Consider the following 23,601-nt stretch of genomic DNA (forward strand, 5'->3'; position numbering starts at 1 on the left):
CGTGTTACCGCGTCCCAAGACCAATGCATCCCTGGTCAGCAATAAGTTAGTATTGAGACTGCATAAGCCAGTAGGGAGTCAGTAATAAGGCTGCATAAGGTCTTGTAGGGAGTCAGTATTAAGGGAGCAGAATAAACTAACCAAAGGACCATGTTCAAGGGTCTCTATAGAGCGCACGTCCAAAACTACTTTCAAGTCAGCCCATTGGAGGCACCACAAATGCAAACAGTTTCCGCCACAGCTTCCTCTAGTCTTGATGGCTGCACCCCACGACTGACACATCACTGGGTGGACAGCCCGGCCTGGGCGAGGAGCGAGGAGCGTACTTTTCTAGTTTAAAACTGTGTTAGCAGAGGATGGTTTCGATCCATCGACCTCTGGGTTATGGGCCCAGCACGCTTCCGCTGCGCCACTCTGCTATCAATCACCCCAGGTGGGACTCGAACCCACAATCCCTGGCTTAGGAGGCCAGTGCCTTATCCATTGGGCCACCGGGGCTGCAACAGGTGTAATAAGGGAGTAATAAGGCTGCATAAGGCAGTAGGGAGTCAGTAATAAGGCTGCTTAAGGCAGTATAGGGGGTCAGTGATAAGGCAGTAAAAAGGCTGCATAAGGCATTATAGAGTCAGTAATAAGGCAGTAATATGGCTGCATGAAGCAGCATGGAGTCAGCAATAAGGTAGTATTAAGGATGCATAAGGCAATTGGGAGTCAGTAATAAGGCTGCATACGGTCTATAGGGAGTCACTATTAAGGGAGAAAAAGTATTCACCAAAGGACCATGTTTAGGGGTCTCTATAGAGCGCATGTCCGAAAGTGCTTTCACTTCTGCCCATTGGGGGCACCACAAATGCAATGAGTTCCCCCACAGCTTCCTCGTGTGCTGATTGATGGCTGCTCCTCAGGACTGACACATCACTAGGTAGACTAGACAGCCTGGCAGAGATCTGTTCTCTGAGGAGCACACTTTTCTAGTTTAAAACTGTGTTAGCAGAGGATGGTTTCGATCCATCGACCTCTGGGTTATGGGCCCAGCACGCTTCCGCTGCGCCACTCTGCTATCAATCACCCCAGATGGGACTCGAACCCATAATCCCTGGCTTAGGAGGCCAGTGCCTTATCCATTAGGCCACCGGGGCTCCGAAAGGGGTCACCACAGCCTGTATTTTACTGCTCATTTGTTCATTCCTACAATGAGATCGTTCAGTCATAAGTGGACAAACCACTAAAGCAGAGGTGTCAGTGAAAGAGAGAGAGAGAAAGAGGCGGTGGTGGAAAGTATCTAAGTAAGGCAGTAGGAAGTCAGTAATAAGGCTGCATAAGGCAGTATGGAGGCAGTAATAATAACACAGTAATATGGCTGCATGAAGCAGTATGGAGTCAGCAACAGTGTTGTGTTGGTGATTTTGTTAGTGGTGGGACTCTATTTTAATGACGTCACGCGCACGTCGCTTAACACCTACACTACAGGTCAAACGATGGACAATTGATATCTATCTAGGCTCATTCCTATGTTAATTTATGCTGGTGTGACACCCGGCAGTCGGGAGCCTTTGTAAACTTTGTTGAGGTGTGAATTAAGGGTTGTTTTAAATCAATGCATGTGCGTGCTCCTGCTCAAAAAAGGGGTTGTACGGCGTGTTACCGCGTCCCAAGACCAATGCATCCCTGGTCAGCAATAAGTTAGTATTGAGACTGCATAAGCCAGTAGGGAGTCAGTAATAAGGCTGCATAAGGTCTTGTAGGGAGTCAGTATTAAGGGAGCAGAATAAACTAACCAAAGGACCATGTTCAAGGGTCTCTATAGAGCGCACGTCCAAAACTACTTTCAAGTCAGCCCATTGGAGGCACCACAAATGCAAACAGTTTCCGCCACAGCTTCCTCTAGTCTTGATGGCTGCACCCCACGACTGACACATCACTCGGTGGACAGCCCGGCCTGGGCGAGGAGCGAGGAGCGTACTTTTCTAGTTTAAAACTGTGTTAGCAGAGGATGGTTTCGATCCATCGACCTCTGGGTTATGGGCCCAGCACGCTTCCGCTGCGCCACTCTGCTATCAATCACCCCAGGTGGGACTCGAACCCACAATCCCTGGCTTAGGAGGCCAGTGCCTTATCCATTGGGCCACCGGGGCTGCAACAGGTGTAATAAGGGAGTAATAAGGCTGCATAAGGCAGTAGGGAGTCAGTAATAAGGCTGCTTAAGGCAGTATAGGGGGTCAGTAATAAGGCAGTAAAAAGGCTGCATAAGGCATTATGGAGTCAGTAATAAGGCAGTAATATGGCTGCATGAAGCAGCATGGAGTCAGCAATAAGGTAGTATTAAGGCTGCATAAGGCAATTGGGAGTCAGTAATAAGGCTGCATACGGTCTATAGGAAGTCACTATTAAGGGAGAAAAAGTATTCACCAAAGGACCCATGTTCAGGGGTCTCTATAGAGCGCATGTCGGAAAGTGCTTTCACTTCTGCCCATTGGGGGCACCACAAATGCAATGAGTTTCCCCCACAGCTTCCTCGTGTGCTGATGGCTGCTCCTCAGAACTGACACATCACTAGGTAGACTAGAAAGCCTGGCTGAGGAGCACACTTTTCTAGTTTAAAAAAATGTGTTAGCAGAGGATGGTTTCGATCCATCGACCTCTGGGTTATGGGCCCAGCACGCTTCCGCTGCGCCACTCTGCTATCAATCACCCCAGATGGGACTCGAACCCATAATCCCTGGCTTAGGAGGCCAGTGCCTTATCCATTGGGCCACCGGGGCTGCAACAGGTGTAATAAGGGAGTAATAAGGCTGCATAAGGCAGTAGGGAGTCAGTAATAAGGCTGCTTAAGGCAGTATAGGGGTCAGTAATAAGGCAGTAAAAAGGCTGCATAAGGCATTATGGAGTCAGTAATAAGGCAGTAATATGGCTGCATGAAGCAGCATGGAGTCAGCAATAAGGTAGTATTAAGGCTGCATAAGGCAATTGGGAGTCAGTAATAAGGCTGCATACGGTCTATAGGGAGTCACTATTAAGGGAGAAAAAGTATTCACCAAAGGACCATGTTCAGGGGTCTCTATAGAGCGCATGTCGGAAAGTGCTTTCACTTCTGCCCATTGGGGGCACCACAAATGCAATGAGTTCCCCCCACAGCTTCCTCGTGTGCTGATTGATGGCTGCTCCTCAGGACTGACACATCACTAGGTAGACTAGACAGCCTGGCAGAGATCTGTTCTCTGAGGAGCACACTTTTCTAGTTTAAAACTGTGTTAGCAGAGGATGGTTTCGATCCATCGACCTCTGGGTTATGGGCCCAGCACGCTTCCGCTGCGCCACTCTGCTATCAATCACCCCAGATGGGACTCGAACCCATAATCCCTGGCTTAGGAGGCCAGTGCCTTATCCATTAGGCCACCGGGGCTCCGAAAGGGGTCACCACAGCCTGTATTTTACTGCTCATTTGTTCATTCCTACAATGAGATCGTTCAGTCATAAGTGGACAAACCACTAAAGCAGAGGTGTCAGTGAAAGAGAGAGAGAGAAAGAGGCGGTGGTGGAAAGTATCTAAGTAAGGCAGTAGGAAGTCAGTAATAAGGCTGCATAAGGCAGTATGGAGGCAGTAATAATAACACAGTAATATGGCTGCATGAAGCAGTATGGAGTCAGCAACAGTGTTGTGTTGGTGAATTTGTTAGTGGTGGGACTCTATTTTAATGACGTCACGCGCACGTCGCTTAACACCTACACTACAGGTCAAACGATGGACAATTGATATCTATCTAGGCTCATTCCTATGTTAATTTATGCTGGTGTGACACCCGGCAGTCGGGAGCCTTTGTAAACTTTGTTGAGGTGTGAATTAAGGGTTGTTTTAAATCAATGCATGTGCGTGCTCCTGCTCAAAAAAGGGGTTGTACGGCGTGTTACCGCGTCCCAAGACCAATGCATCCCTGGTCAGCAATAAGTTAGTATTGAGACTGCATAAGCCAGTAGGGAGTCAGTAATAAGGCTGCATAAGGTCTTGTAGGGAGTCAGTATTAAGGGAGCAGAATAAACTAACCAAAGGACCATGTTCAAGGGTCTCTATAGAGCGCACGTCCAAAACTACTTTCAAGTCAGCCCATCATTGGAGGCACCACAAATGCAAACAGTTTCCCCCACAGCTTGCTCTAGTCTTTGATGGCTGCACCCCACGACTGACACATCATTGGGTGGACAGCCCGGTCTGGGCGAGGAGCGAGGAGCGTACTTTTCTAGTTTAAAACTGTGTTAGCAGAGGATGCTGGTTTCGATCCATCGACCTCTGGGTTATGGGCCCAGCACGCTTCCGCTGCGCCACTCTGCTATCAATCACCCCAGGTGGGACTCGAACCCACAATCCCTGGCTTAGGAGGCCAGTGCCTTATCCATTGGGCCACCGGGGCTGCAACGGGTGTAATAAGGGAGTAATAAGGCTGCATAAGGCAGTAGGGAGTCAGTAATAAGGCTGCTTAAGGCAGTATAGGGGGTCAGTAATAAGGCAGTAAAAAGGCTGCATAAGGCATTATGGAGTCAGTAATAAGGCAGTAATATGGCTGCATGAAGCAGCATGGAGTCAGCAATAAGGTAGTATTAAGGCTGCATAAGGCAATTGGGAGTCAGTAATAAGGCTGCATACGGTCTATAGGGAGTCACTATTAAGGGAGAAAAAGTATTCACCAAAGGACCATGTTCAGGGGTCTCTATAGAGCGCATGTCGGAAAGTGCTTTCACTTCTGCCCATTGGGGGCACCACAAATGCAATGAGTTTCCCCCACAGCTTCCTCGTGTGCTGATGGCTGCTCCTCAGGACTGACACATCACTAGGTAGACTAGACAGCCTGGCAGAGATCTGTTCTCTGAGGAGCACACTTTTCTAGTTTAAAACTGTGTTAGCAGAGGATGGTTTCGATCCATCGACCTCTGGGTTATGGGCCCAGCACGCTTCCGCTGCGCCACTCTGCTATCAATCACCCCAGATGGGACTCGAACCCATAATCCCTGGCTTAGGAGGCCAGTGCCTTATCCATTAGGCCACCGGGGCTCCGAAAGGGGTCACCACAGCCTGTATTTTACTGCTCATTTGTTCATTCCTACAATGAGATCGTTCAGTCATAAGTGGACAAACCACTAAAGCAGAGGTGTCAGTGAAAGAGAGAGAGAGAAAGAGGCGGTGGTGGAAAGTATCTAAGTAAGGCAGTAGGAAGTCAGTAATAAGGCTGCATAAGGCAGTATGGAGGCAGTAATAATAACACAGTAATATGGCTGCATGAAGCAGTATGGAGTCAGCAACAGTGTTGTGTTGGTGAATTTGTTAGTGGTGGGACTCTATTTTAATGACGTCACGCGCACGTCGCTTAACACCTACACTACAGGTCAAACGATGGACAATTGATATCTATCTAGGCTCATTCCTATGTTAATTTATGCTGGTGTGACACCCGGCAGTCGGGAGCCTTTGTAAACTTTGTTGAGGTGTGAATTAAGGGTTGTTTTAAATCAATGCATGTGCGTGCTCCTGCTCAAAAAAGGGGTTGTACGGCGTGTTACCGCGTCCCAAGACCAATGCATCCCTGGTCAGCAATAAGTTAGTATTGAGACTGCATAAGCCAGTAGGGAGTCAGTAATAAGGCTGCATAAGGTCTTGTAGGGAGTCAGTATTAAGGGAGCAGAATAAACTAACCAAAGGACCATGTTCAAGGGTCTCTATAGAGCGCACGTCCAAAACTACTTTCAAGTCAGCCCATCATTGGAGGCACCACAAATGCAAACAGTTTCCCCCACAGCTTGCTCTAGTCTTTGATGGCTGCACCCCACGACTGACACATCATTGGGTGGACAGCCCGGTCTGGGCGAGGAGCGAGGAGCGTACTTTTCTAGTTTAAAACTGTGTTAGCAGAGGATGCTGGTTTCGATCCATCGACCTCTGGGTTATGGGCCCAGCACGCTTCCGCTGCGCCACTCTGCTATCAATCACCCCAGGTGGGACTCGAACCCACAATCCCTGGCTTAGGAGGCCAGTGCCTTATCCATTGGGCCACCGGGGCTGCAACGGGTGTAATAAGGGAGTAATAAGGCTGCATAAGGCAGTAGGGAGTCAGTAATAAGGCTGCTTAAGGCAGTATAGGGGGTCAGTAATAAGGCAGTAAAAAGGCTGCATAAGGCATTATGGAGTCAGTAATAAGGCAGTAATATGGCTGCATGAAGCAGCATGGAGTCAGCAATAAGGTAGTATTAAGGCTGCATAAGGCAATTGGGAGTCAGTAATAAGGCTGCATACGGTCTATAGGGAGTCACTATTAAGGGAGAAAAAGTATTCACCAAAGGACCATGTTCAGGGGTCTCTATAGAGCGCATGTCGGAAAGTGCTTTCACTTCTGCCCATTGGGGGCACCACAAATGCAATGAGTTTCCCCCACAGCTTCCTCGTGTGCTGATGGCTGCTCCTCAGGACTGACACATCACTAGGTAGACTAGACAGCCTGGCAGAGATCTGTTCTCTGAGGAGCACACTTTTCTAGTTTAAAACTGTGTTAGCAGAGGATGGTTTCGATCCATCGACCTCTGGGTTATGGGCCCAGCACGCTTCCGCTGCGCCACTCTGCTATCAATCACCCCAGATGGGACTCGAACCCATAATCCCTGGCTTAGGAGGCCAGTGCCTTATCCATTAGGCCACCGGGGCTCCGAAAGGAGTCACCACAGCCTTTATTTTACTGCTCATTTGTTCATTCCTACAACGAGATCATTCAGTCATAAGTGGACAAACCACTAAAGCAGAGGTGTCAGTGAAAGAGAGAGAGAGAAAGAGGCGGTGGTGGAAAGTATCTAAGTAAGGCAGTAGGAAGTCAGTAATAAGGCTGCATAAGGCAGTATGGAGGCAGTAATAATAACACAGTAATATGGCTGCATGAAGCAGTATGGAGTCAGCAACAGTGTTGTGTTGGTGATTTTGTTAGTGGTGGGACTCTATTTTAATGACGTCACGCGCACGTCGCTTAACACCTACACTACAGGTCAAACGATGGACAATTGATATCTATCTAGGCTCATTCCTATGTTAATTTATGCTGGTGTGACACCCGGCAGTCGGGAGCCTTTGTAAACTTTGTTGAGGTGTGAATTAAGGGTTGTTTTAAATCAATGCATGTGCGTGCTCCTGCTCAAAAAAGGGGTTGTACGGCGTGTTACCGCGTCCCAAGACCAATGTATCCCTGGTCAGCAATAAGTTAGTATTGAGACTGCATAAGCCAGTAGGGAGTCAGTAATAAGGCTGCATAAGGTCTTGTAGGGAGTCAGTATTAAGGGAGCAGAATAAACTAACCAAAGGACCATGTTCAAGGGTCTCTATAGAGCGCACGTCCAAAACTACTTTCAAGTCAGCCCATCATTGGAGGCACCACAAATGCAAACAGTTTCCCCCACAGCTTCCTCTAGTCTTGATGGCTGCACCCCACGACTGACACATCACTGGGTGGACAGCCCGGCCTGGACGAGGAGCGAGGAGCGTACTTTTCTAGTTTAAAACTGTGTTAGCAGAGGATGCTGGTTTCGATCCATCGACCTCTGGGTTATGGGCCCAGCACGCTTCCGCTGCGCCACTCTGCTATCAATCACCCCAGGTGGGACTCGAACCCACAATCCCTGGCTTAGGAGGCCAGTGCCTTATCCATTGGGCCACCGGGGCTGCAACAGGTGTAATAAGGGAGTAATAAGGCTGCATAAGGCAGTAGGGAGTCAGTAATAAGGCTGCTTAAGGCAGTATAGGGGGTCAGTAATAAGGCAGTAAAAAGGCTGCATAAGGCATTATGGAGTCAGTAATAAGGCAGTAATATGGCTGCATGAAGCAGCATGGAGTCAGCAATAAGGTAGTATTAAGGCTGCATAAGGCAATTGGGAGTCAGTAATAAGGCTGCATACGGTCTATAGGGAGTCACTATTAAGGGAGAAAAAGTATTCACCAAAGGACCATGTTCAGGGGTCTCTATAGAGCGCATGTCGGAAAGTGCTTTCAGTTCTGCCCATTGGGGGCACCACAAATGCAATGAGTTTCCCCCACAGCTTCCTCGTGTGCTGATGGCTGCTCCTCAGGACTGACACATCACTAGGTAGACTAGACAGCTACTGGCAGAGATCTGTTCTCTGAGGAGCACACTTTTCTAGTTTAAAACTGTGTTAGCAGAGGATGGTTTCGATCCATCGACCTCTGGGTTATGGGCCCAGCACGCTTCCGCTGCGCCACTCTGCTATCAATCACCCCAGATGGGACTCGAACCCATAATCCCTGGCTTAGGAGGCCAGTGCCTTATCCATTAGGCCACCGGGGCTCCGAAAGGGGTCACCACAGCCTTTATTTTACTGCTCATTTGTTCATTCCTACAACGAGATCATTCAGTCATAAGTGGACAAACCACTAAAGCAGAGGTGTCAGTGAAAGAGAGAGAGAGAAAGAGGCGGTGGTGGAAAGTATCTAAGTAAGGCAGTAGGAAGTCAGTAATAAGGCTGCATAAGGCAGTATGGAGGCAGTAATAATAACACAGTAATATGGCTGCATGAAGCAGTATGGAGTCAGCAACAGTGTTGTGTTGGTGATTTTGTTAGTGGTGGGACTCTATTTTAATGACGTCACGCGCACGTCGCTTAACACCTACACTACAGGTCAAACGATGGACAATTGATATCTATCTAGGCTCATTCCTATGTTAATTTATGCTGGTGTGACACCCGGCAGTCGGGAGCCTTTGTAAACTTTGTTGAGGTGTGAATTAAGGGTTGTTTTAAATCAATGCATGTGCGTGCTCCTGCTCAAAAAAGGGGTTGTACGGCGTGTTACCGCGTCCCAAGACCAATGTATCCCTGGTCAGCAATAAGTTAGTATTGAGACTGCATAAGCCAGTAGGGAGTCAGTAATAAGGCTGCATAAGGTCTTGTAGGGAGTCAGTATTAAGGGAGCAGAATAAACTAACCAAAGGACCATGTTCAAGGGTCTCTATAGAGCGCACGTCCAAAACTACTTTCAAGTCAGCCCATCATTGGAGGCACCACAAATGCAAACAGTTTCCCCCACAGCTTCCTCTAGTCTTGATGGCTGCACCCCACGACTGACACATCACTGGGTGGACAGCCCGGCCTGGACGAGGAGCGAGGAGCGTACTTTTCTAGTTTAAAACTGTGTTAGCAGAGGATGCTGGTTTCGATCCATCGACCTCTGGGTTATGGGCCCAGCACGCTTCCGCTGCGCCACTCTGCTATCAATCACCCCAGGTGGGACTCGAACCCACAATCCCTGGCTTAGGAGGCCAGTGCCTTATCCATTGGGCCACCAGGGCTGCAACAGGTGTAATAAGGGAGTAATAAGGCTGCATAAGGCAGTAGGGAGTCAGTAATAAGGCTGCTTAAGGCAGTATAGGGGGTCAGTAATAAGGCAGTAAAAAGGCTGCATAAGGCATTATGGAGTCAGTAATAAGGCAGTAATATGGCTGCATGAAGCAGCATGGAGTCAGCAATAAGGTAGTATTAAGGCTGCATAAGGCAATTGGGAGTCAGTAATAAGGCTGCATACGGTCTATAGGGAGTCACTATTAAGGGAGAAAAAGTATTCACCAAAGGACCATGTTCAGGGGTCTCTATAGAGCGCATGTCGGAAAGTGCTTTCAGTTCTGCCCATTGGGGGCACCACAAATGCAATGAGTTTCCCCCACAGCTTCCTCGTGTGCTGATGGCTGCTCCTCAGGACTGACACATCACTAGGTAGACTAGACAGCTACTGGCAGAGATCTGTTCTCTGAGGAGCACACTTTTCTAGTTTAAAACTGTGTTAGCAGAGGATGGTTTCGATCCATCGACCTCTGGGTTATGGGCCCAGCACGCTTCCGCTGCGCCACTCTGCTATCAATCACCCCAGATGGGACTCGAACCCATAATCCCTGGCTTAGGAGGCCAGTGCCTTATCCATTAGGCCACCGGGGCTCCGAAAGGGGTCACCACAGCCTGTATTTTACTGCTCATTTGTTCATTCCTACAATGAGATCATTCAGTCATAAGTGGACAAACCACTAAAGCAGAGGTGTCAGTGAAAGAGAGAGAGAGAAAGAGGCGGTGGTGGAAAGTATCTAAGTAAGGCAGTAGGAAGTCAGTAATAAGGCTGCATAAGGCAGTATGGAGGCAGTAATAATAACACAGTAATATGGCTGCATGAAGCAGTATGGAGTCAGCAACAGTGTTGTGTTGGTGATTTTGTTAGTGGTGGGACTCTATTTTAATGACGTCACGCGCACGTCGCTTAACACCTACACTACAGGTCAAACGATGGACAATTGATATCTATCTAGGCTCATTCCTATGTTAATTTATGCTGGTGTGTAACCCGGCAGTCGGGAGCCTTTGTAAACTTTGTTGAGGTGTGAATTAAGGGTTGTTTTAAATCAATGCATGTGCGTGCTCCTGCTCAAAAAAGGGGTTGTACGGCGTGTTACCGCGTCCCAAGACCAATGCATCCCTGGTCAGCAATAAGTTAGTATTGAGACTGCATAAGCCAGTAGGGAGTCAGTAATAAGGCTGCATAAGGTCTTGTAGGGAGTCAGTATTAAGGGAGCAGAATAAACTAACCAAAGGACCATGTTCAAGGGTCTCTATAGAGCGCACGTCCAAAACTACTTTCAAGTCAGCCCATCATTGGAGGCACCACAAATGCAAACAGTTTCCCCCACAGCTTCCTCTAGTCTTGATGGCTGCACCCCACGACTGACACATCACTGGGTGGACAGCCCGGCCTGGGCGAGGAGCGAGGAGCGTACTTTTCTAGTTTAAAACTGTGTTAGCAGAGGATGGTTTCGATCCATCGACCTCTGGGTTATGGGCCCAGCACGCTTCCGCTGCGCCACTCTGCTATCAATCACCCCAGGTGGGACTCGAACCCACAATCCCTGGCTTAGGAGGCCAGTGCCTTATCCATTGGTCCACCGGGGCTGCAACAGGTGTAGCCTAATAAGGGACTAATAAGGCTGCATAAGGCAGTAGGGAGTCAGTAATAAGGCTGCTTAAGGCAGTATAGGGGGTCAGTAATAAGGCAGTAAAAAGGCTGCATAAGGCATTATGGAGTCAGTAATAAGGCAGTAATATGGCTGCATGAAGCAGCCTGGAGTCAGCAATAAGGTAGTATTAAGGCTGCATAAGGCAATTGGGAGTCAGTAATAAGGCTGCATACGGTCTATAGGGAGTCACTATTAAGGGAGAAAAAGTATTCACCAAAGGACCATGTTCAGGGGTCTCTATAGAGCGCATGTCCGAAAGTGCTTTCACTTCTGCCCATTGGGGGCACCACAAATGCAATGAGTTTCCCCCACAGCTTCCTCGTTTGCTGATGGTTGCTCCTCAGGACTGACACATCTGTTCTCTGAGGAGCACACTTTTCTAGTTTAAAACTGTGTTATTAGAGGATGGTTTCAATCCATCGACCTCTGGGTTATGGGCACAGTACGCTTCTGCTGCGCCACTCTGCTATCAATCACCCCAGATGGGACTCGAACCCATAATCCCTGGCATAGGAGGCCAGTGCCTTGTCCTTATATTGTCGAATAGAGTCCGCCTCCTTTAACTTTTGTTTTCCGAATCAATGGGGTCAAATAGTGCTGGCATCGTGTCTTTTGGGCTATTTGGAGATAGCATGGCCATTTTCATGAATGTACCACTCATCTGGTTTTCTTCCACTCTCCAGCTCCTCCCACCCCGCCCCCAGAACCTAGCCCACCTCCTGCCATTGAAGAGAGCCTCGAGGAGATTCAAAGGCGACAAGTTAGAAACAAGATACACTCGGAGTACACAGCTGCAATGGAGCACGAGGGTAACTTACCGTTATATTTATTCTATTATCTTGGCCAGGTGCCAGGTCAAAGGCCCGGGGACAGTGATAATGTTTATTCATACACGTGTGTGTGTGTGTGTGTGTGTGTGTGTGTGTGTGTGTGTGTGTGTGTGTGTGTGTGTGTGTGTGTGTGTGTGTGTGTGTGTGTGTGTGTGTGTGTGTGTGTGTGTGCGCGTGCACGTGCGTGCGTGTGTGTTATGTGTGTGTGTTATGTGTGTGTGTTATGTGTGTGTGTGTGTGTGTGTGTGTGTGTGTGTGTGTGTGTGTGTGTGTGTGTGTGTGTGTGTATGTGTGTGTGTGTGTTATGCAGAGCGTGCAGTCCAGTTGCGTATTGAGCTGCTGAGAGGCTGTGTTCTGAAGACAGTGCGTTCCCTGCAGAGGAGAGCCCAACAGGAGTTCAACAGCATGGAGGAGGGGCTAGCTGCCCGCTATCTCGCAGAGATGAACTGGTGTGTGCGTGTAACGTGCATGTAAATGCATGCGTGTGTGTCTGCATGTGTGTGTGTACTCGTAACGTTAACATGAGGGGTAATAAGAGTATTAGAACTGTACTTATACTATGTTGCATACACAGTATGTGTACAGTGCTTTTAGCACTGTTGTGCGATAGATTACTATCACTATTAGTTATTCGGCCCTCTGTGCTTCAGCAATGCATTTGTAGTGTTCATGCTTGGGCACCCTCATTTATTGACAATTATGTTTCTTGAGAATAGCTAAATATTTGGACTGTAAACAATTCCAATTTTTCCCCACTACACCAAATCTCTTCGCCAAAAATGACGATTTATAATCAAGCTTGTAGGTCTATCATTGTTTCCAAATGTTCACCCCAGACTAGGGGCCCCAGGATTCATGTGGTTAAAGAACTCTCAGTGCATCATCAATGACACAGTGACGATGATCAGTGAGTGTTTTGTCACTATGTATTGTAGACTATTTAATGTGTTCTTGTCAATCCTTCTGTCTACAGTATAGACCAGATAGCACAAGTGGTTCGCAATCACATCGAGTCAGGCACTAAGCTTCAGAACGACCTGGTGTTGGTATGTAATGCTATTAATGATATACTGTACACATTATGTACATTCACACACACACACACACACACACACACACACACACACACACACACACACACACACACACACACACACACACACACACACACACACACACACACACACACACACACACACACACACACACACACACACACACAATTATTCGACAATTCAGCCAATGTTTGACCAGTTTTTAAAGTAGGCTTTAGTTTGTTGATACTTTTGATGGAGTATAGTGGTCTTTTTTCTTTTCTTTCTTTTTGAGGTATTATAAAGGTCTTAAAAGTCCTTAAATTGTCACTTAACCGTCATCTGGGGACCCCCCAAAAAAATCATGTAGGGACCCCCTGGGGGTCCCGACCCACAGGTTGAGAACCACTGGCCTTAATGCATATCAAACTGGGGCTCCTTGCAATTAGAAATGCTGAGAATCAATGGTCTCCACTTTCCTTCCTCCAGGTATGCACTGACTTCTATCTGAATGGAGACCTGCGGGTGGTGGCTGACTCCCCCCCTCCTCCTCGCCCAGACCCTCTGGAGAAACCCACACACTCCACACTGACCGTGGATCAGCTTAGAGCGCTGTACAGACAGCTACACAGCATGGCCCCCTCAGGTGCGTACATTACGTACATAGTCAAATTTGTGTCTTGTTAATCAGGTTTCAGATCTGAATGCAGTATAACTCACAACAGTCCCTCTCTCTCTCTCTCTCTCTCTCTCTCTCTCTCTCTCTCTCTCTCTCTCTCTCTCTCTCTCTCTCTCTCTTTCTCTCTCTCTCTCTCTTCTCAGGTCTGATGTCCAGTGCTGAGTTCACCTCTGTGCTCCAGGACATCCTCTCTCTCAATATGGCCAGTGGTTCATTGCCTGAACCCTGGATCAATATGGATGAAACACAGGTTGACAACAGTAACATACAGCCATCTGTCCTCTCAAGCTTTTATGTGTTTTATCCTTTTGACAGATATGCACAAATGTGTGTGTGTGTGTGTGTGTGTGTGTGTGTGGTTGTGTGTGTGTGTGTGTGTGTGTGTGTGTGTGTGTGTGTGTGTGTGTGTGTGTGTGTGTGTGCGTGTGCGTGTGCGTGTGCGTGTGCGTGTGCGCGTGTGTGTGTGTGCATGTGCGTGTGCGTACATGTGTGCATGCATGTGCGCGTGCATGTTTGCGTGCTTGCGTGTGTATGGGGGGGTAGATTGTGGTTGCATCTATATGGCATATGGTACAGCATACCCTTACTTACTGAACATTCACCTCTCCTCTCCTCTCCGCTCCTCAGCTGATGGAGATGGTTTCACTCCTGTCTCGAGACTCAGAGCTGTTGAACTGGCATCGGTTCTTGCTCAGTGCTGCCCTCCCCTGGCCATTGCCCTCCCTAACACAGCTGCTGGCTGTGCTGCAATGCTTTCAGGCAGTAGACACTGACAGCACAGGATATCTCACCCAGGAACAGTATCTACAGGTTACGCATGCACGCACACGCACACGCACACGCACACGCACACGCACACGCACACGCACACGCACACGCACATCTGACACATTTCTCGTATGTCTCTCTTCTGTCTGACCACGGTTTCCTGTCTCTCTAGAAATCTATCTAATAAAGTGTGCCAAACAAAATAATAAAAAAAGTAATAAAATAAAAATAAAATGAGCTTGAGACTATATTTAATCATCACTTTTCTATTCCTGTATGACCCAGTAAAGAGAGGCCACATGTACATTGCTAGCAGATTAATTAAATAGTCCTGTCTCTCCCCCTCTTTTTCACCAGACTGAGTTATGGTTCCCTAGTGAAAGTGTCCAGCCTGTCCCTGAAGACCCCTCAGAGCCACTGCCTTATGACCGCCTGGCCAACTTACGCAAGGTAACTACAGTGCCTGAAACCTGATTTATACCGTGTTGTGTGCCGGTGTTGCTTGCCAAAAATAGCAGCTCTACAAGCTTTTCCATGCCAAGAACCCCCAAAGAGCCATTACATTTTGGATGTGAGTGTGAGCCAAGAAATCCATTTAGAGCTTTGCAAACAGCTTCTTCAGCATCGTGGATATGGTTGACTGGATAAAGAATTACATTATTCAGCAAAAACAGACCAGACTGGGTCCAATAACAGCGTGGCTTCATGTGGATCTTGGACTCATGTGGCCGGCCTTTGACGTCAGTCATTTGATCAGTGACATTCATATTTACTGCACAGTAGCACCCCAATAAGTTCAGCCATGAGCCATAAGTTTAGCCATGAAGGCAGATGCAAAGAAATAAAACGAAGCCATCAAACAGGAACACACTATAGCTGCTATTCTTCTGCAGAGACAACTAACTACATCATCTGCAGGTTAGTATAAGCCTGAAATTTAATATTTGATTTGAAGAGCAGACACTGGTCAGACCACAAACAAAAGACCAAACGATACCAACTCTTCTGCCCCGACAAATCCTTATTATCATAGTCATCGTCATAATCATTAGTGTTGCTCAAATCAATAGTTACTGAAAATAAGATGAGACAACATTCAATTGTCACTCTTCCAACATGGTGGCATCTTCAAACATTCACTGAAAGCCTCATATTGTCCCATAGAGCAGTGATTCTCAACTTTTTTAATTTTGAGGACCCCCAGCTTGAGAGGCATTAGGCCACAGACCCCATTTGATGCCATCTTTTATCTCTGGGACCCCAATCCTTTCTATATAATCCTCAGTATTAATTTAACTCTGGGAGAGCAGATATTTAACCAAACGATCCCGTAAGGGTCCTCCCGGGTCCACCTTTACACTCCCAGTGCTACAGATCCGTAAGGATTTGGACCCCGGGTGGTAGCTGGACCTCATGTTGAGAGCCCGCCACAACTGTTCCACAGGCTCATCTTGGTGAAATGTTTGCCAAAATAACTGATCATGTCAAAAACACAGTTTTATCGAGTGATAGTTGTGGGACAAATGATAAATTAGCCCTTAGTGTGTGCTGCTGCGATATAGGCAGTGGTGGCTTTTCATTTGTTTCTATGAAGTAATAATAGACACCATGTTGTTGGGACTCAGGATCTCGATCCAGTAACCATCGGGGTCCTGAATGAAGGCCAGGCCTTTCATTTTACCGTCATCTGGCTTCTTGACAAACGTGACTCCTTGTTCTTCAAACAGTTTGCAAGCATCGTAAACGTCAGGGACGGCGATTCCAATGTGGCCAAAGCCACGAGGTTCTGAGTTGCCATTGTGATAAGACTGGTTCTCGTCCGCCGCTGTGCCCCAGTTATGGGTGAGTTCAATGGTTGCTCTTCTGGAAAACATCCAGGCGGTCTTCTCCTTCACATCAGTTGGAATCTCCTTCTTGTCCTCATAGCCCAGGAAGAACAGGGAGAAACGCATGGATGTGAAGTCGAACTTCTGTAAGAGTGTCATGCCAAGGATTCGGGTGTAGAAGTCCAGTGATTTGATGGGGTCCTTGACTCTCAGCATGGTCTGCTGCATCATGAAGCCCTTTGTAAGCGGGCTGCCGTCTTTGCAGGCTGCGATCGCAGCCTCGTCCGTCAATCCCTGGTCGCCCATTTCCACTAAAACTGCCGTCTGCTCGGTGTCTGTCAGAAGGCAACAAGTGTCTGATATCAGTCATCTATGACACATCTATGACATACTGTATGACTCCAAATTTGGGCAATGTTTCAGCCTGATCAGAGCCCTATTGACTTCCATTATAAAATTAAAGTTAAAGGTAGGGTAAGTGATATTTTTTTGGTTAAAACAAAAAGTATTTTGTTAAAAGGTTAAAATACTATATTCTGATAGTAATCATTGCTATAGAGTGTTTTTTCAGTAACAGATGTCTCCCTGTCTCTCCAGCTCTTTAATAAACAGAAAATACATTTTTCGGTAGGTGTCAAAATCTCAGCCAATCAGGAGAAAGTACACATTTTTAAGCTTAATTTGTATAGTGTTCCAGTTCCAATTTTGTCTGCTCATTTCTTAGTGTCATCACTTCCAATTTCACTTGTTTAATCTGTATCCTGATTGAGTTCTCTGTCCTGGTTGGATAACATTGGAAATGAAACTGAAACTGAAACGAAAATGCATTTTCTGTTTAATAAAGAGGTGGAGAGACAAGGAGACTTCTAATACTGAACAAACATTCTATAGCAATGAGTACTATCAGAATATAGAGCTATTTAACACTTATTTTAACCAAATCACCTTTAACTATTTTAGTATAAAACATGTCCAAGAAAATGAGTGGAGGTACTTCTGTAGCCTGCTGGCAGTGTGCATTCAAAGTATGACACTTATCGCTCCAGCGGTTAGCGAGATTGTGAACATACAGACACAAAGACACGCACGCACGCACGCACGCACGCACGCACGCACGCACGCACGCACGCACGCACGCACGCACGCACGCACGCACGCACGCACGCACGCACGCACGCACGCACACACACACACACACACACACACACACACACACACACACACACACACACACACACACACACACACAGACACTCTCATAGATGGCTAGCCTCTTGCAGACCCGTGCCTTAAAAGTTATATTTCTACAAATCACCATGTTTGTTTGTTTTTTTGTGGTTTGCTGAACTCTTTAACATGCAGTAACAACCTGGCATCGCACATGTGTTATTTGAAATATCCTTGCCACATTAGAATAAATATTCTATATTTTGTGTGTGCCCTCCCTTCAGTTTCTCTTCCAGTTGTTTGCAAACCATTCTATGTGTCCACCTGGTCTGGACTATGTGTCCATGCTGCAACAACTGGCTGCCCACCCAGACCCCTCCCGTGGCTTCATCAGAGCCCTCAGTGTGGTGCTGGGACAACATCTAAAGCACCCCTCCACCAGCAAACTAGTCAAGGTGCCTCATGGAATTATACACACTGGGAATAAAATTAGGGCTGCAACAGTAAATCGGACTAATCCATTGAATTTATTATAAAAACGTACAGATAATCGATGATTTAATGAAATAATCGATGATTTAATGAAATAATCCTTATTTGGGGCATGTCATTATAGGTGAAAATAGCCGATATACAAGCTCACAACGTGCTACGATATGACACGTTGTGAGCTTGTAGATCGGCTATGTTTGCACGACACTGCTGTGCAATGAAGTATAAAATAACACTTAGTTGGTTAATGAAGTTGTTGACATACAAAAACAATGCGCTTCTCGATTATTCGATTAATTGAAAAAGTAATCGATAGAATAATCGCTAAGAAAATTATCGATAATTGCAGCCCTAAATAAAATAGAATTTGTAACTGCACAATCCAGTGAATATAAATGTTTCAGTGCTATAAGCTTGAGTGTTTCCCTTTGTGTGTGTGTGTGTGTGTGTGTGTGTGTGTGTGTGTGTGTGTGTGTGTGTGTGTGTGTGTGTGTGTGTGTGTGTGTGTGTGTGTGTGCGCGTGCGTGCGTGCGTGCGTGCGTGCGTGCGTGCGTGCGTGCGTGCGTGCGTGCGTGTGTGCAAATGGGTATGCATGGTTGTTTATGCACCTGTACAATTAGTCTATACCCAATATAGAGGAGGTGACAGAGTTGGGCTCCCCGGAGCCAGAGGGAGAGGAAGGCGAGGCCCCCTGTGGTGTATCCATCCCTGCCCTCCTCACCGTCCTCTGCCAGAATGGACCCAAAGCAGCAGGAGACTCTGGCCAACACCAGGGATCCAAGAACCAAGAGGAGCACACTGAGGTACAATATAAAGCCTGATTTAAATTCGCCGTACAACAGTGTCCTTTGTCAAAAATAGCCAATCTGCAAGCTGAGTGAGCTTGAGGATTTGCTATTTTTTTGTCTCCGCCGGAGGCGGAGAATATGTTTTCGCTTCGTCCCGCCGTGTGTTCACCTCCCTCCTAGCCAAGCTAACATTGGTCAAGCTCCACGTGACACGTGTCAATATGTTGACACCAATGCCTTTGATTGGCTAGAGGGACGCATGACGAAATCAAATCCTATTAATAGGTGTGTCACTTCAAAAAGCCATTTATGTTTTTGAAGTGAGGTAAGACAGGATTAATCAGTCTTGATTGGAACAGTACCTTCCAGTACAAATCACCCGTCCGTCCGTCCGTCCGTCCGTCCGTCCGTGCGTGTGTGTGTGTCCCTCTGAGAACACCTAACATTGGTCAAGCAAAGGCGCAGAAGGCCAAAGCTAAGAAAGCATACTCATCTACAACAGTAACACAGAAGAGGACTAGAGAGTTGAATTGATCCCACAACAAGGCCGAAGTCTTAATACTGTAACAATTGGCCACCTTGATCAAATACATTATGTAGCACTAGAGAAAACTGACATAGATCAAACACACCAATCAACTGCTGAAACTGTTCAAGACAATGAAGATGAAGAAGACAGACAAGCATTTGAACAAACCAGTCAATTACGAGGACTCCCATATGACACATTGCTTCAAGAAGAACATTTTTTAGATGCAGACACTACATATTCAGTCGCCCCTGCAGAACACCAAAAACCACGCGCATTCTACCAAGACGACCCGTTCTACCAAGACGAACCGTGCTATTAAAATAGCACGGGTAAAATAGCATAGTCCACCGTCCACCTTTTTGTAACACCCACCACAGTATATATATATAGTATATAGCCATATAAGGAGTTCCCAATGCAGCTACGCCCAAATATGGAGTGTGCTGTCTAACCTCAATGTGTTGTCATGGCATCAGGTACAAACAAATCCGTCAACTCCATATATGGGCAATAAGAGGGACATGGACTGACAGATAGAGATCTGACAGATATGGAGATCTCTGTATCCGACCAATACGTCGGATCGGTGGTGCGACGTAGGGTTGAGGGCCGCGTAGCAGCCGCAACTCTAGATTTATTATATAACTGTAACACCTCTAGTGTTATATATGTTCCCAGGGAGTAAAGATGAAAACTAGCTCTTAGCTAACTGGTGTGCATTCTTCTTGGTAAGTAAATAAATAAATAATGTATATACACATAAAGAAAACATTATCTTAACCTATATTTTACTTTATTTCTGCTGTCCTACTGTGGTCATCGGTAGCTGCTACTGTATTTATTTTTCAGTGCTCAGCTACAGGCATCTGGATCTACTGTATTTATATGGAAATCGATGCTATTATGTGACATTTTGCTCTGTGTCTCTGCTTGTCTCTAGGAGTTAACACGCATATTTGGAGAGCTAGGTTACACACCAGAAGAAGCTGTTCCCTTCTCAGTCTTCTCCCAGTATCCTTCAGCCCAAAATCTGATAGAGGGCTGTCAACGCTACCAGCTCATAGTATGTTTATAGTAGTGGTTTTCAAACTTTTTGTGCCCAAGGCATACCAATGGACAAGTCAAAATATCAAGGCACAGCTGTTTTCAAGGTGAAAATAGCATCCACAAGGTCACATCATGATACGTTTTGAGCTTGTAGTATAATTACATGGCCAAAATAAAGCCGCAAGGTTCAAAGTAGTTAAAATATATTATTATTGTAGGGTATTTCATTTGCCTCTATATTGGAAAATGAGTGCATACAAAGATATTGTAAATGAAAAACAACAGATAACAGGTTACATGGTTTTCATATTCATGTAAAAATGTTTTTAGTTCATAATATAGAAGGAAATATTCATTACATATTGTAATAAATGAAATTGCATCCTAAAGTATTTCCTCTCCCTCTCTCTCTCTCTCTCTCCCTCTCACCCCCCTGTCTCCATCTCCCTCACCCCCACCTCACAGGATATACACAGAGTATTCCGAGTTACTCAGAGTGAAGAAGAAACTCAGAGCTCCACAGCTTCCTGAATAGTAACTGGAACATTATTAATATGCACAGAAATGCATGAATTAAAAACACATTCATAGAGCATATTACAGTGTCAGCCTGCTCTGGAAAGCAAAGGTCGTTTTCATAGCTTATAATTTACATGATATGAATACATCAGGACAAATGCATGTTTACAAAGTTGGTAACTGATAATTAAAGCCATTTAATTGACTCACCCTTTATTGTATTCTGACTGATTGATGAGGACTGAACTGGATTGATTATTGTGCCAACAATGCCAGTGATGACAACACTGACCCCATCTGCTCCGTCTTTCTCTCTGATACACTCGAGCAGTCTTTCTCACTGACTTGTTTTTCTAATGACCTCTCTGACTCAACCAAACGTTGGTTCGGCTACAATGAGCTCTTTGTCCAGCCTAACCTACATGTCAAGCCTGACTTGCCAGCAACAGCCCACCAGCCCACCCAAAACCCTATTGCGCTCCATTCATCGCACATTTGTTATGCCAACTAGTCTGTTCAGCTGTGACTTGCTGCCTGTCCACCCAATTAACTTGAAATGGGCACTGACTGGAAGAAGATAAAAGTGGAATTATAAGCTTTCAGCTTTGCCGCTTACCAAATGTAGTTCAGTGTTGTGATCTCCTAAATTAAGAACGGATAGCAAAGATGTAATAACAAATTGCAAGCAATGTGAAAATGGTACATTCTACAAATATTCCACTAGCGTCTGTATAGTATCGTTTGACATTGGCCATCTATTACAGGCATGAACTGTTGTGGTGTTGGTTGCACCTGTCCTAACACTGTGAACACGAAATCAATCACACATCCTTGAAGAGGATGCAGCATTCCTATCAGGCATTATATTAACTGCAAACCACCTATATTGTCTATATCTCTGCTGTCGGGGAGAAACCAGCTATGTCCAAAATGTTATTAAAACAACACAATACTACCTCATCAAAGTTGGTATGGTGACTTTATACATTGTCATATGCTTAATGTGTCCTTATATTTTCATCACTTTACCCAAATACATCTCAAGTGGAGTTAGGAGGTTTTTGAACATTAATGTGGTGATATTGTTTGTTTTTGTTTTGTTTGTTTTTCGTTTGACTTGGTCATTCTAATCAATGATGGGCAAAACATCTATCTCCACAAGTTGGAGTTAGGTGGTTTGACCGACAGTTTGAGGATCCAATGGAGTTAGGAGGTTTAGTCAGAAGCGCTTTTTAATACTTTTCATTGGTTCAATATTTGTAAAAACCCACACACAGTAAACGGTGTTCAGTAGCACTGATTTATAAAAGTGAAAAATGGAGATAGCTAGTTTGTGCCCGACAGCAACGATATGCTAACTTGCCTGTGTGGGATCTCTTACACTTACAGTTTGTGTACCAGACCATGGGTTTTCAAACATTTTCGTGACACTGACCCCCAGAAGACTTTCATTAGGCCACAGGCCCCCATTTCAAATGATTGGCAAGGTTCAAGGCTTCTTTTTTGTAAAATATAAAACACTTCTTTACATGCCTGTGTGTGTCTGTTTGTCTGTGAATGCTCTGAAGTGACCCTGATTGTCTCGGCTATAGGGACCCTGATATAATGTTATGTGATGATATGCTTGATACTTTTTGGTTTAAATGAATTTGTCTAAATATCATAATTGTTCTATTCTATTAGAAATAGAGTCATATTGGTGGAACTGGAACATAATTGTTAGAATATTAAGTTGTGAAAAAAAGAAATTCAAATGAATTGCATTATAGCTCATCTAAACTAATCATTTGGGTGTGGACCCCCTGGAACCCCCTCAAGGACCCCCGGGGGTCCCCGGAATCCACTTTGAATACCACTGGGCCAGAGAGCCTGAAAATATGGATAGCGGAATACAGCTATTAGAACAAGCAATAGAGACAAGGCAATTGCAAAGCACTATTTAGAAGAAAATCACGCCTCCCCCTCCAACACATTCTTCTCACTCCCAACTCATCACATACTGATGATTGGTCAGCACCCACTTGGTGTCACTGGGTCAACACACTGTAGACTTTGTGGAAATAGAGAAATATTACCCCATTACACAAAATGTACTGGATTCAAGCATTAAATACGACATCAAACGGTCTGAATGATGACTTCAGTTTAAATAGCTTTTTGTAAATGCGTAATTTCTGCTATGTGAAAATGATTGTGTGTGTGTTAATATAACTCAAAGAAAGCATTTCATAAAGAATATGCATGCCAAATATTAAAAAGTGTAAATGTGTAATCAGATTTTCTGCACTTATTTGTTACTCTTGTTAATTTGAGATCCAACTAAATAATTGACTTAGCCTAGGCTTATATATGAGAAAAAATGACTTAAGTTATTCCCTATTTAAGTACTGTATATGCTGAATGTGTCACTATTTAAATGACTGTGGCTCACAAACAAATGTTTCTTCCATTATTTCCGCTCAGACTTTGGAATGTGGCTCTGGAACACTATAATGGAAGTCACGCTGTTGAATGTCAATACATTTAAAATGCTGTTCAATTAAATTTAAAAGGCTGTTTAGGTTTTATTGTTTTGTACAGATTCTGACATAATTGAAAACTGACTGTCAAAATCAGCATCTTAACCAGCTCAGTTGCTGCAAAAATAAGGACACTTTTGTTTGGTGTGATTATTTTCACTTCATATAGTCATATAGTATACAGTTTTGAATCAGGTAAAACCTAAGTGACTGTTGTTACTTATTCATTCTATTCTACACTGCAAAGTGTCAATACAACTCAGTATAACTCAGAATAATATTTTTTACAGTTAACAGTTTATTCAATTGCATTACATCAAATTACATTTAATGTCAGAACAGTATATACACTGTATACGGTATGTAT

At 45.4% G+C, this 23,601-nt stretch overlaps 2 protein-coding genes across 2 annotated transcripts in view; one reads left to right on the forward strand and one right to left on the reverse strand.

Annotated features, from left to right (window-relative positions):
- spef2 (sperm flagellar 2) overlaps positions 1-20,731 on the forward strand; it is a gene marked incomplete at both ends in the record, with an annotated part of 124,411 nt that extends 103,680 nt beyond the window's left edge. The window contains 11 exons of the mRNA XM_080433531.1: positions 11,717-11,842; positions 12,174-12,312; positions 12,837-12,909; positions 13,387-13,543; positions 13,720-13,826; positions 14,204-14,386; positions 14,702-14,794; positions 17,622-17,792; positions 18,450-18,632; positions 20,090-20,160; positions 20,662-20,731. Coding sequence (XP_080289657.1) covers positions 11,717-11,842; positions 12,174-12,312; positions 12,837-12,909; positions 13,387-13,543; positions 13,720-13,826; positions 14,204-14,386; positions 14,702-14,794; positions 17,622-17,792; positions 18,450-18,632; positions 20,090-20,160; positions 20,662-20,731 — 1,373 coding nt within the window. The remainder of the gene's footprint in view (positions 1-11,716; positions 11,843-12,173; positions 12,313-12,836; positions 12,910-13,386; positions 13,544-13,719; positions 13,827-14,203; positions 14,387-14,701; positions 14,795-17,621; positions 17,793-18,449; positions 18,633-20,089; positions 20,161-20,661) is intronic.
- On the reverse strand, positions 15,931-16,476 carry LOC308088224 (lactoylglutathione lyase-like; the record flags this gene model as incomplete). Its single annotated transcript, XM_080432631.1, has 1 exon — positions 15,931-16,476. The coding sequence occupies one exon, from the start codon at positions 16,474-16,476 to the stop codon at positions 15,931-15,933; it is 546 nt and encodes a 181-aa protein (XP_080288757.1).
- Positions 20,732-23,601: the final 2,870 nt, after the last annotated feature.

This window comes from Gymnoscopelus braueri, assembly GCF_963280865.1.
Source record: "Gymnoscopelus braueri genome assembly, chromosome: 7".
NCBI lineage: Eukaryota > Metazoa > Chordata > Actinopteri > Myctophiformes > Myctophidae > Gymnoscopelus > Gymnoscopelus braueri.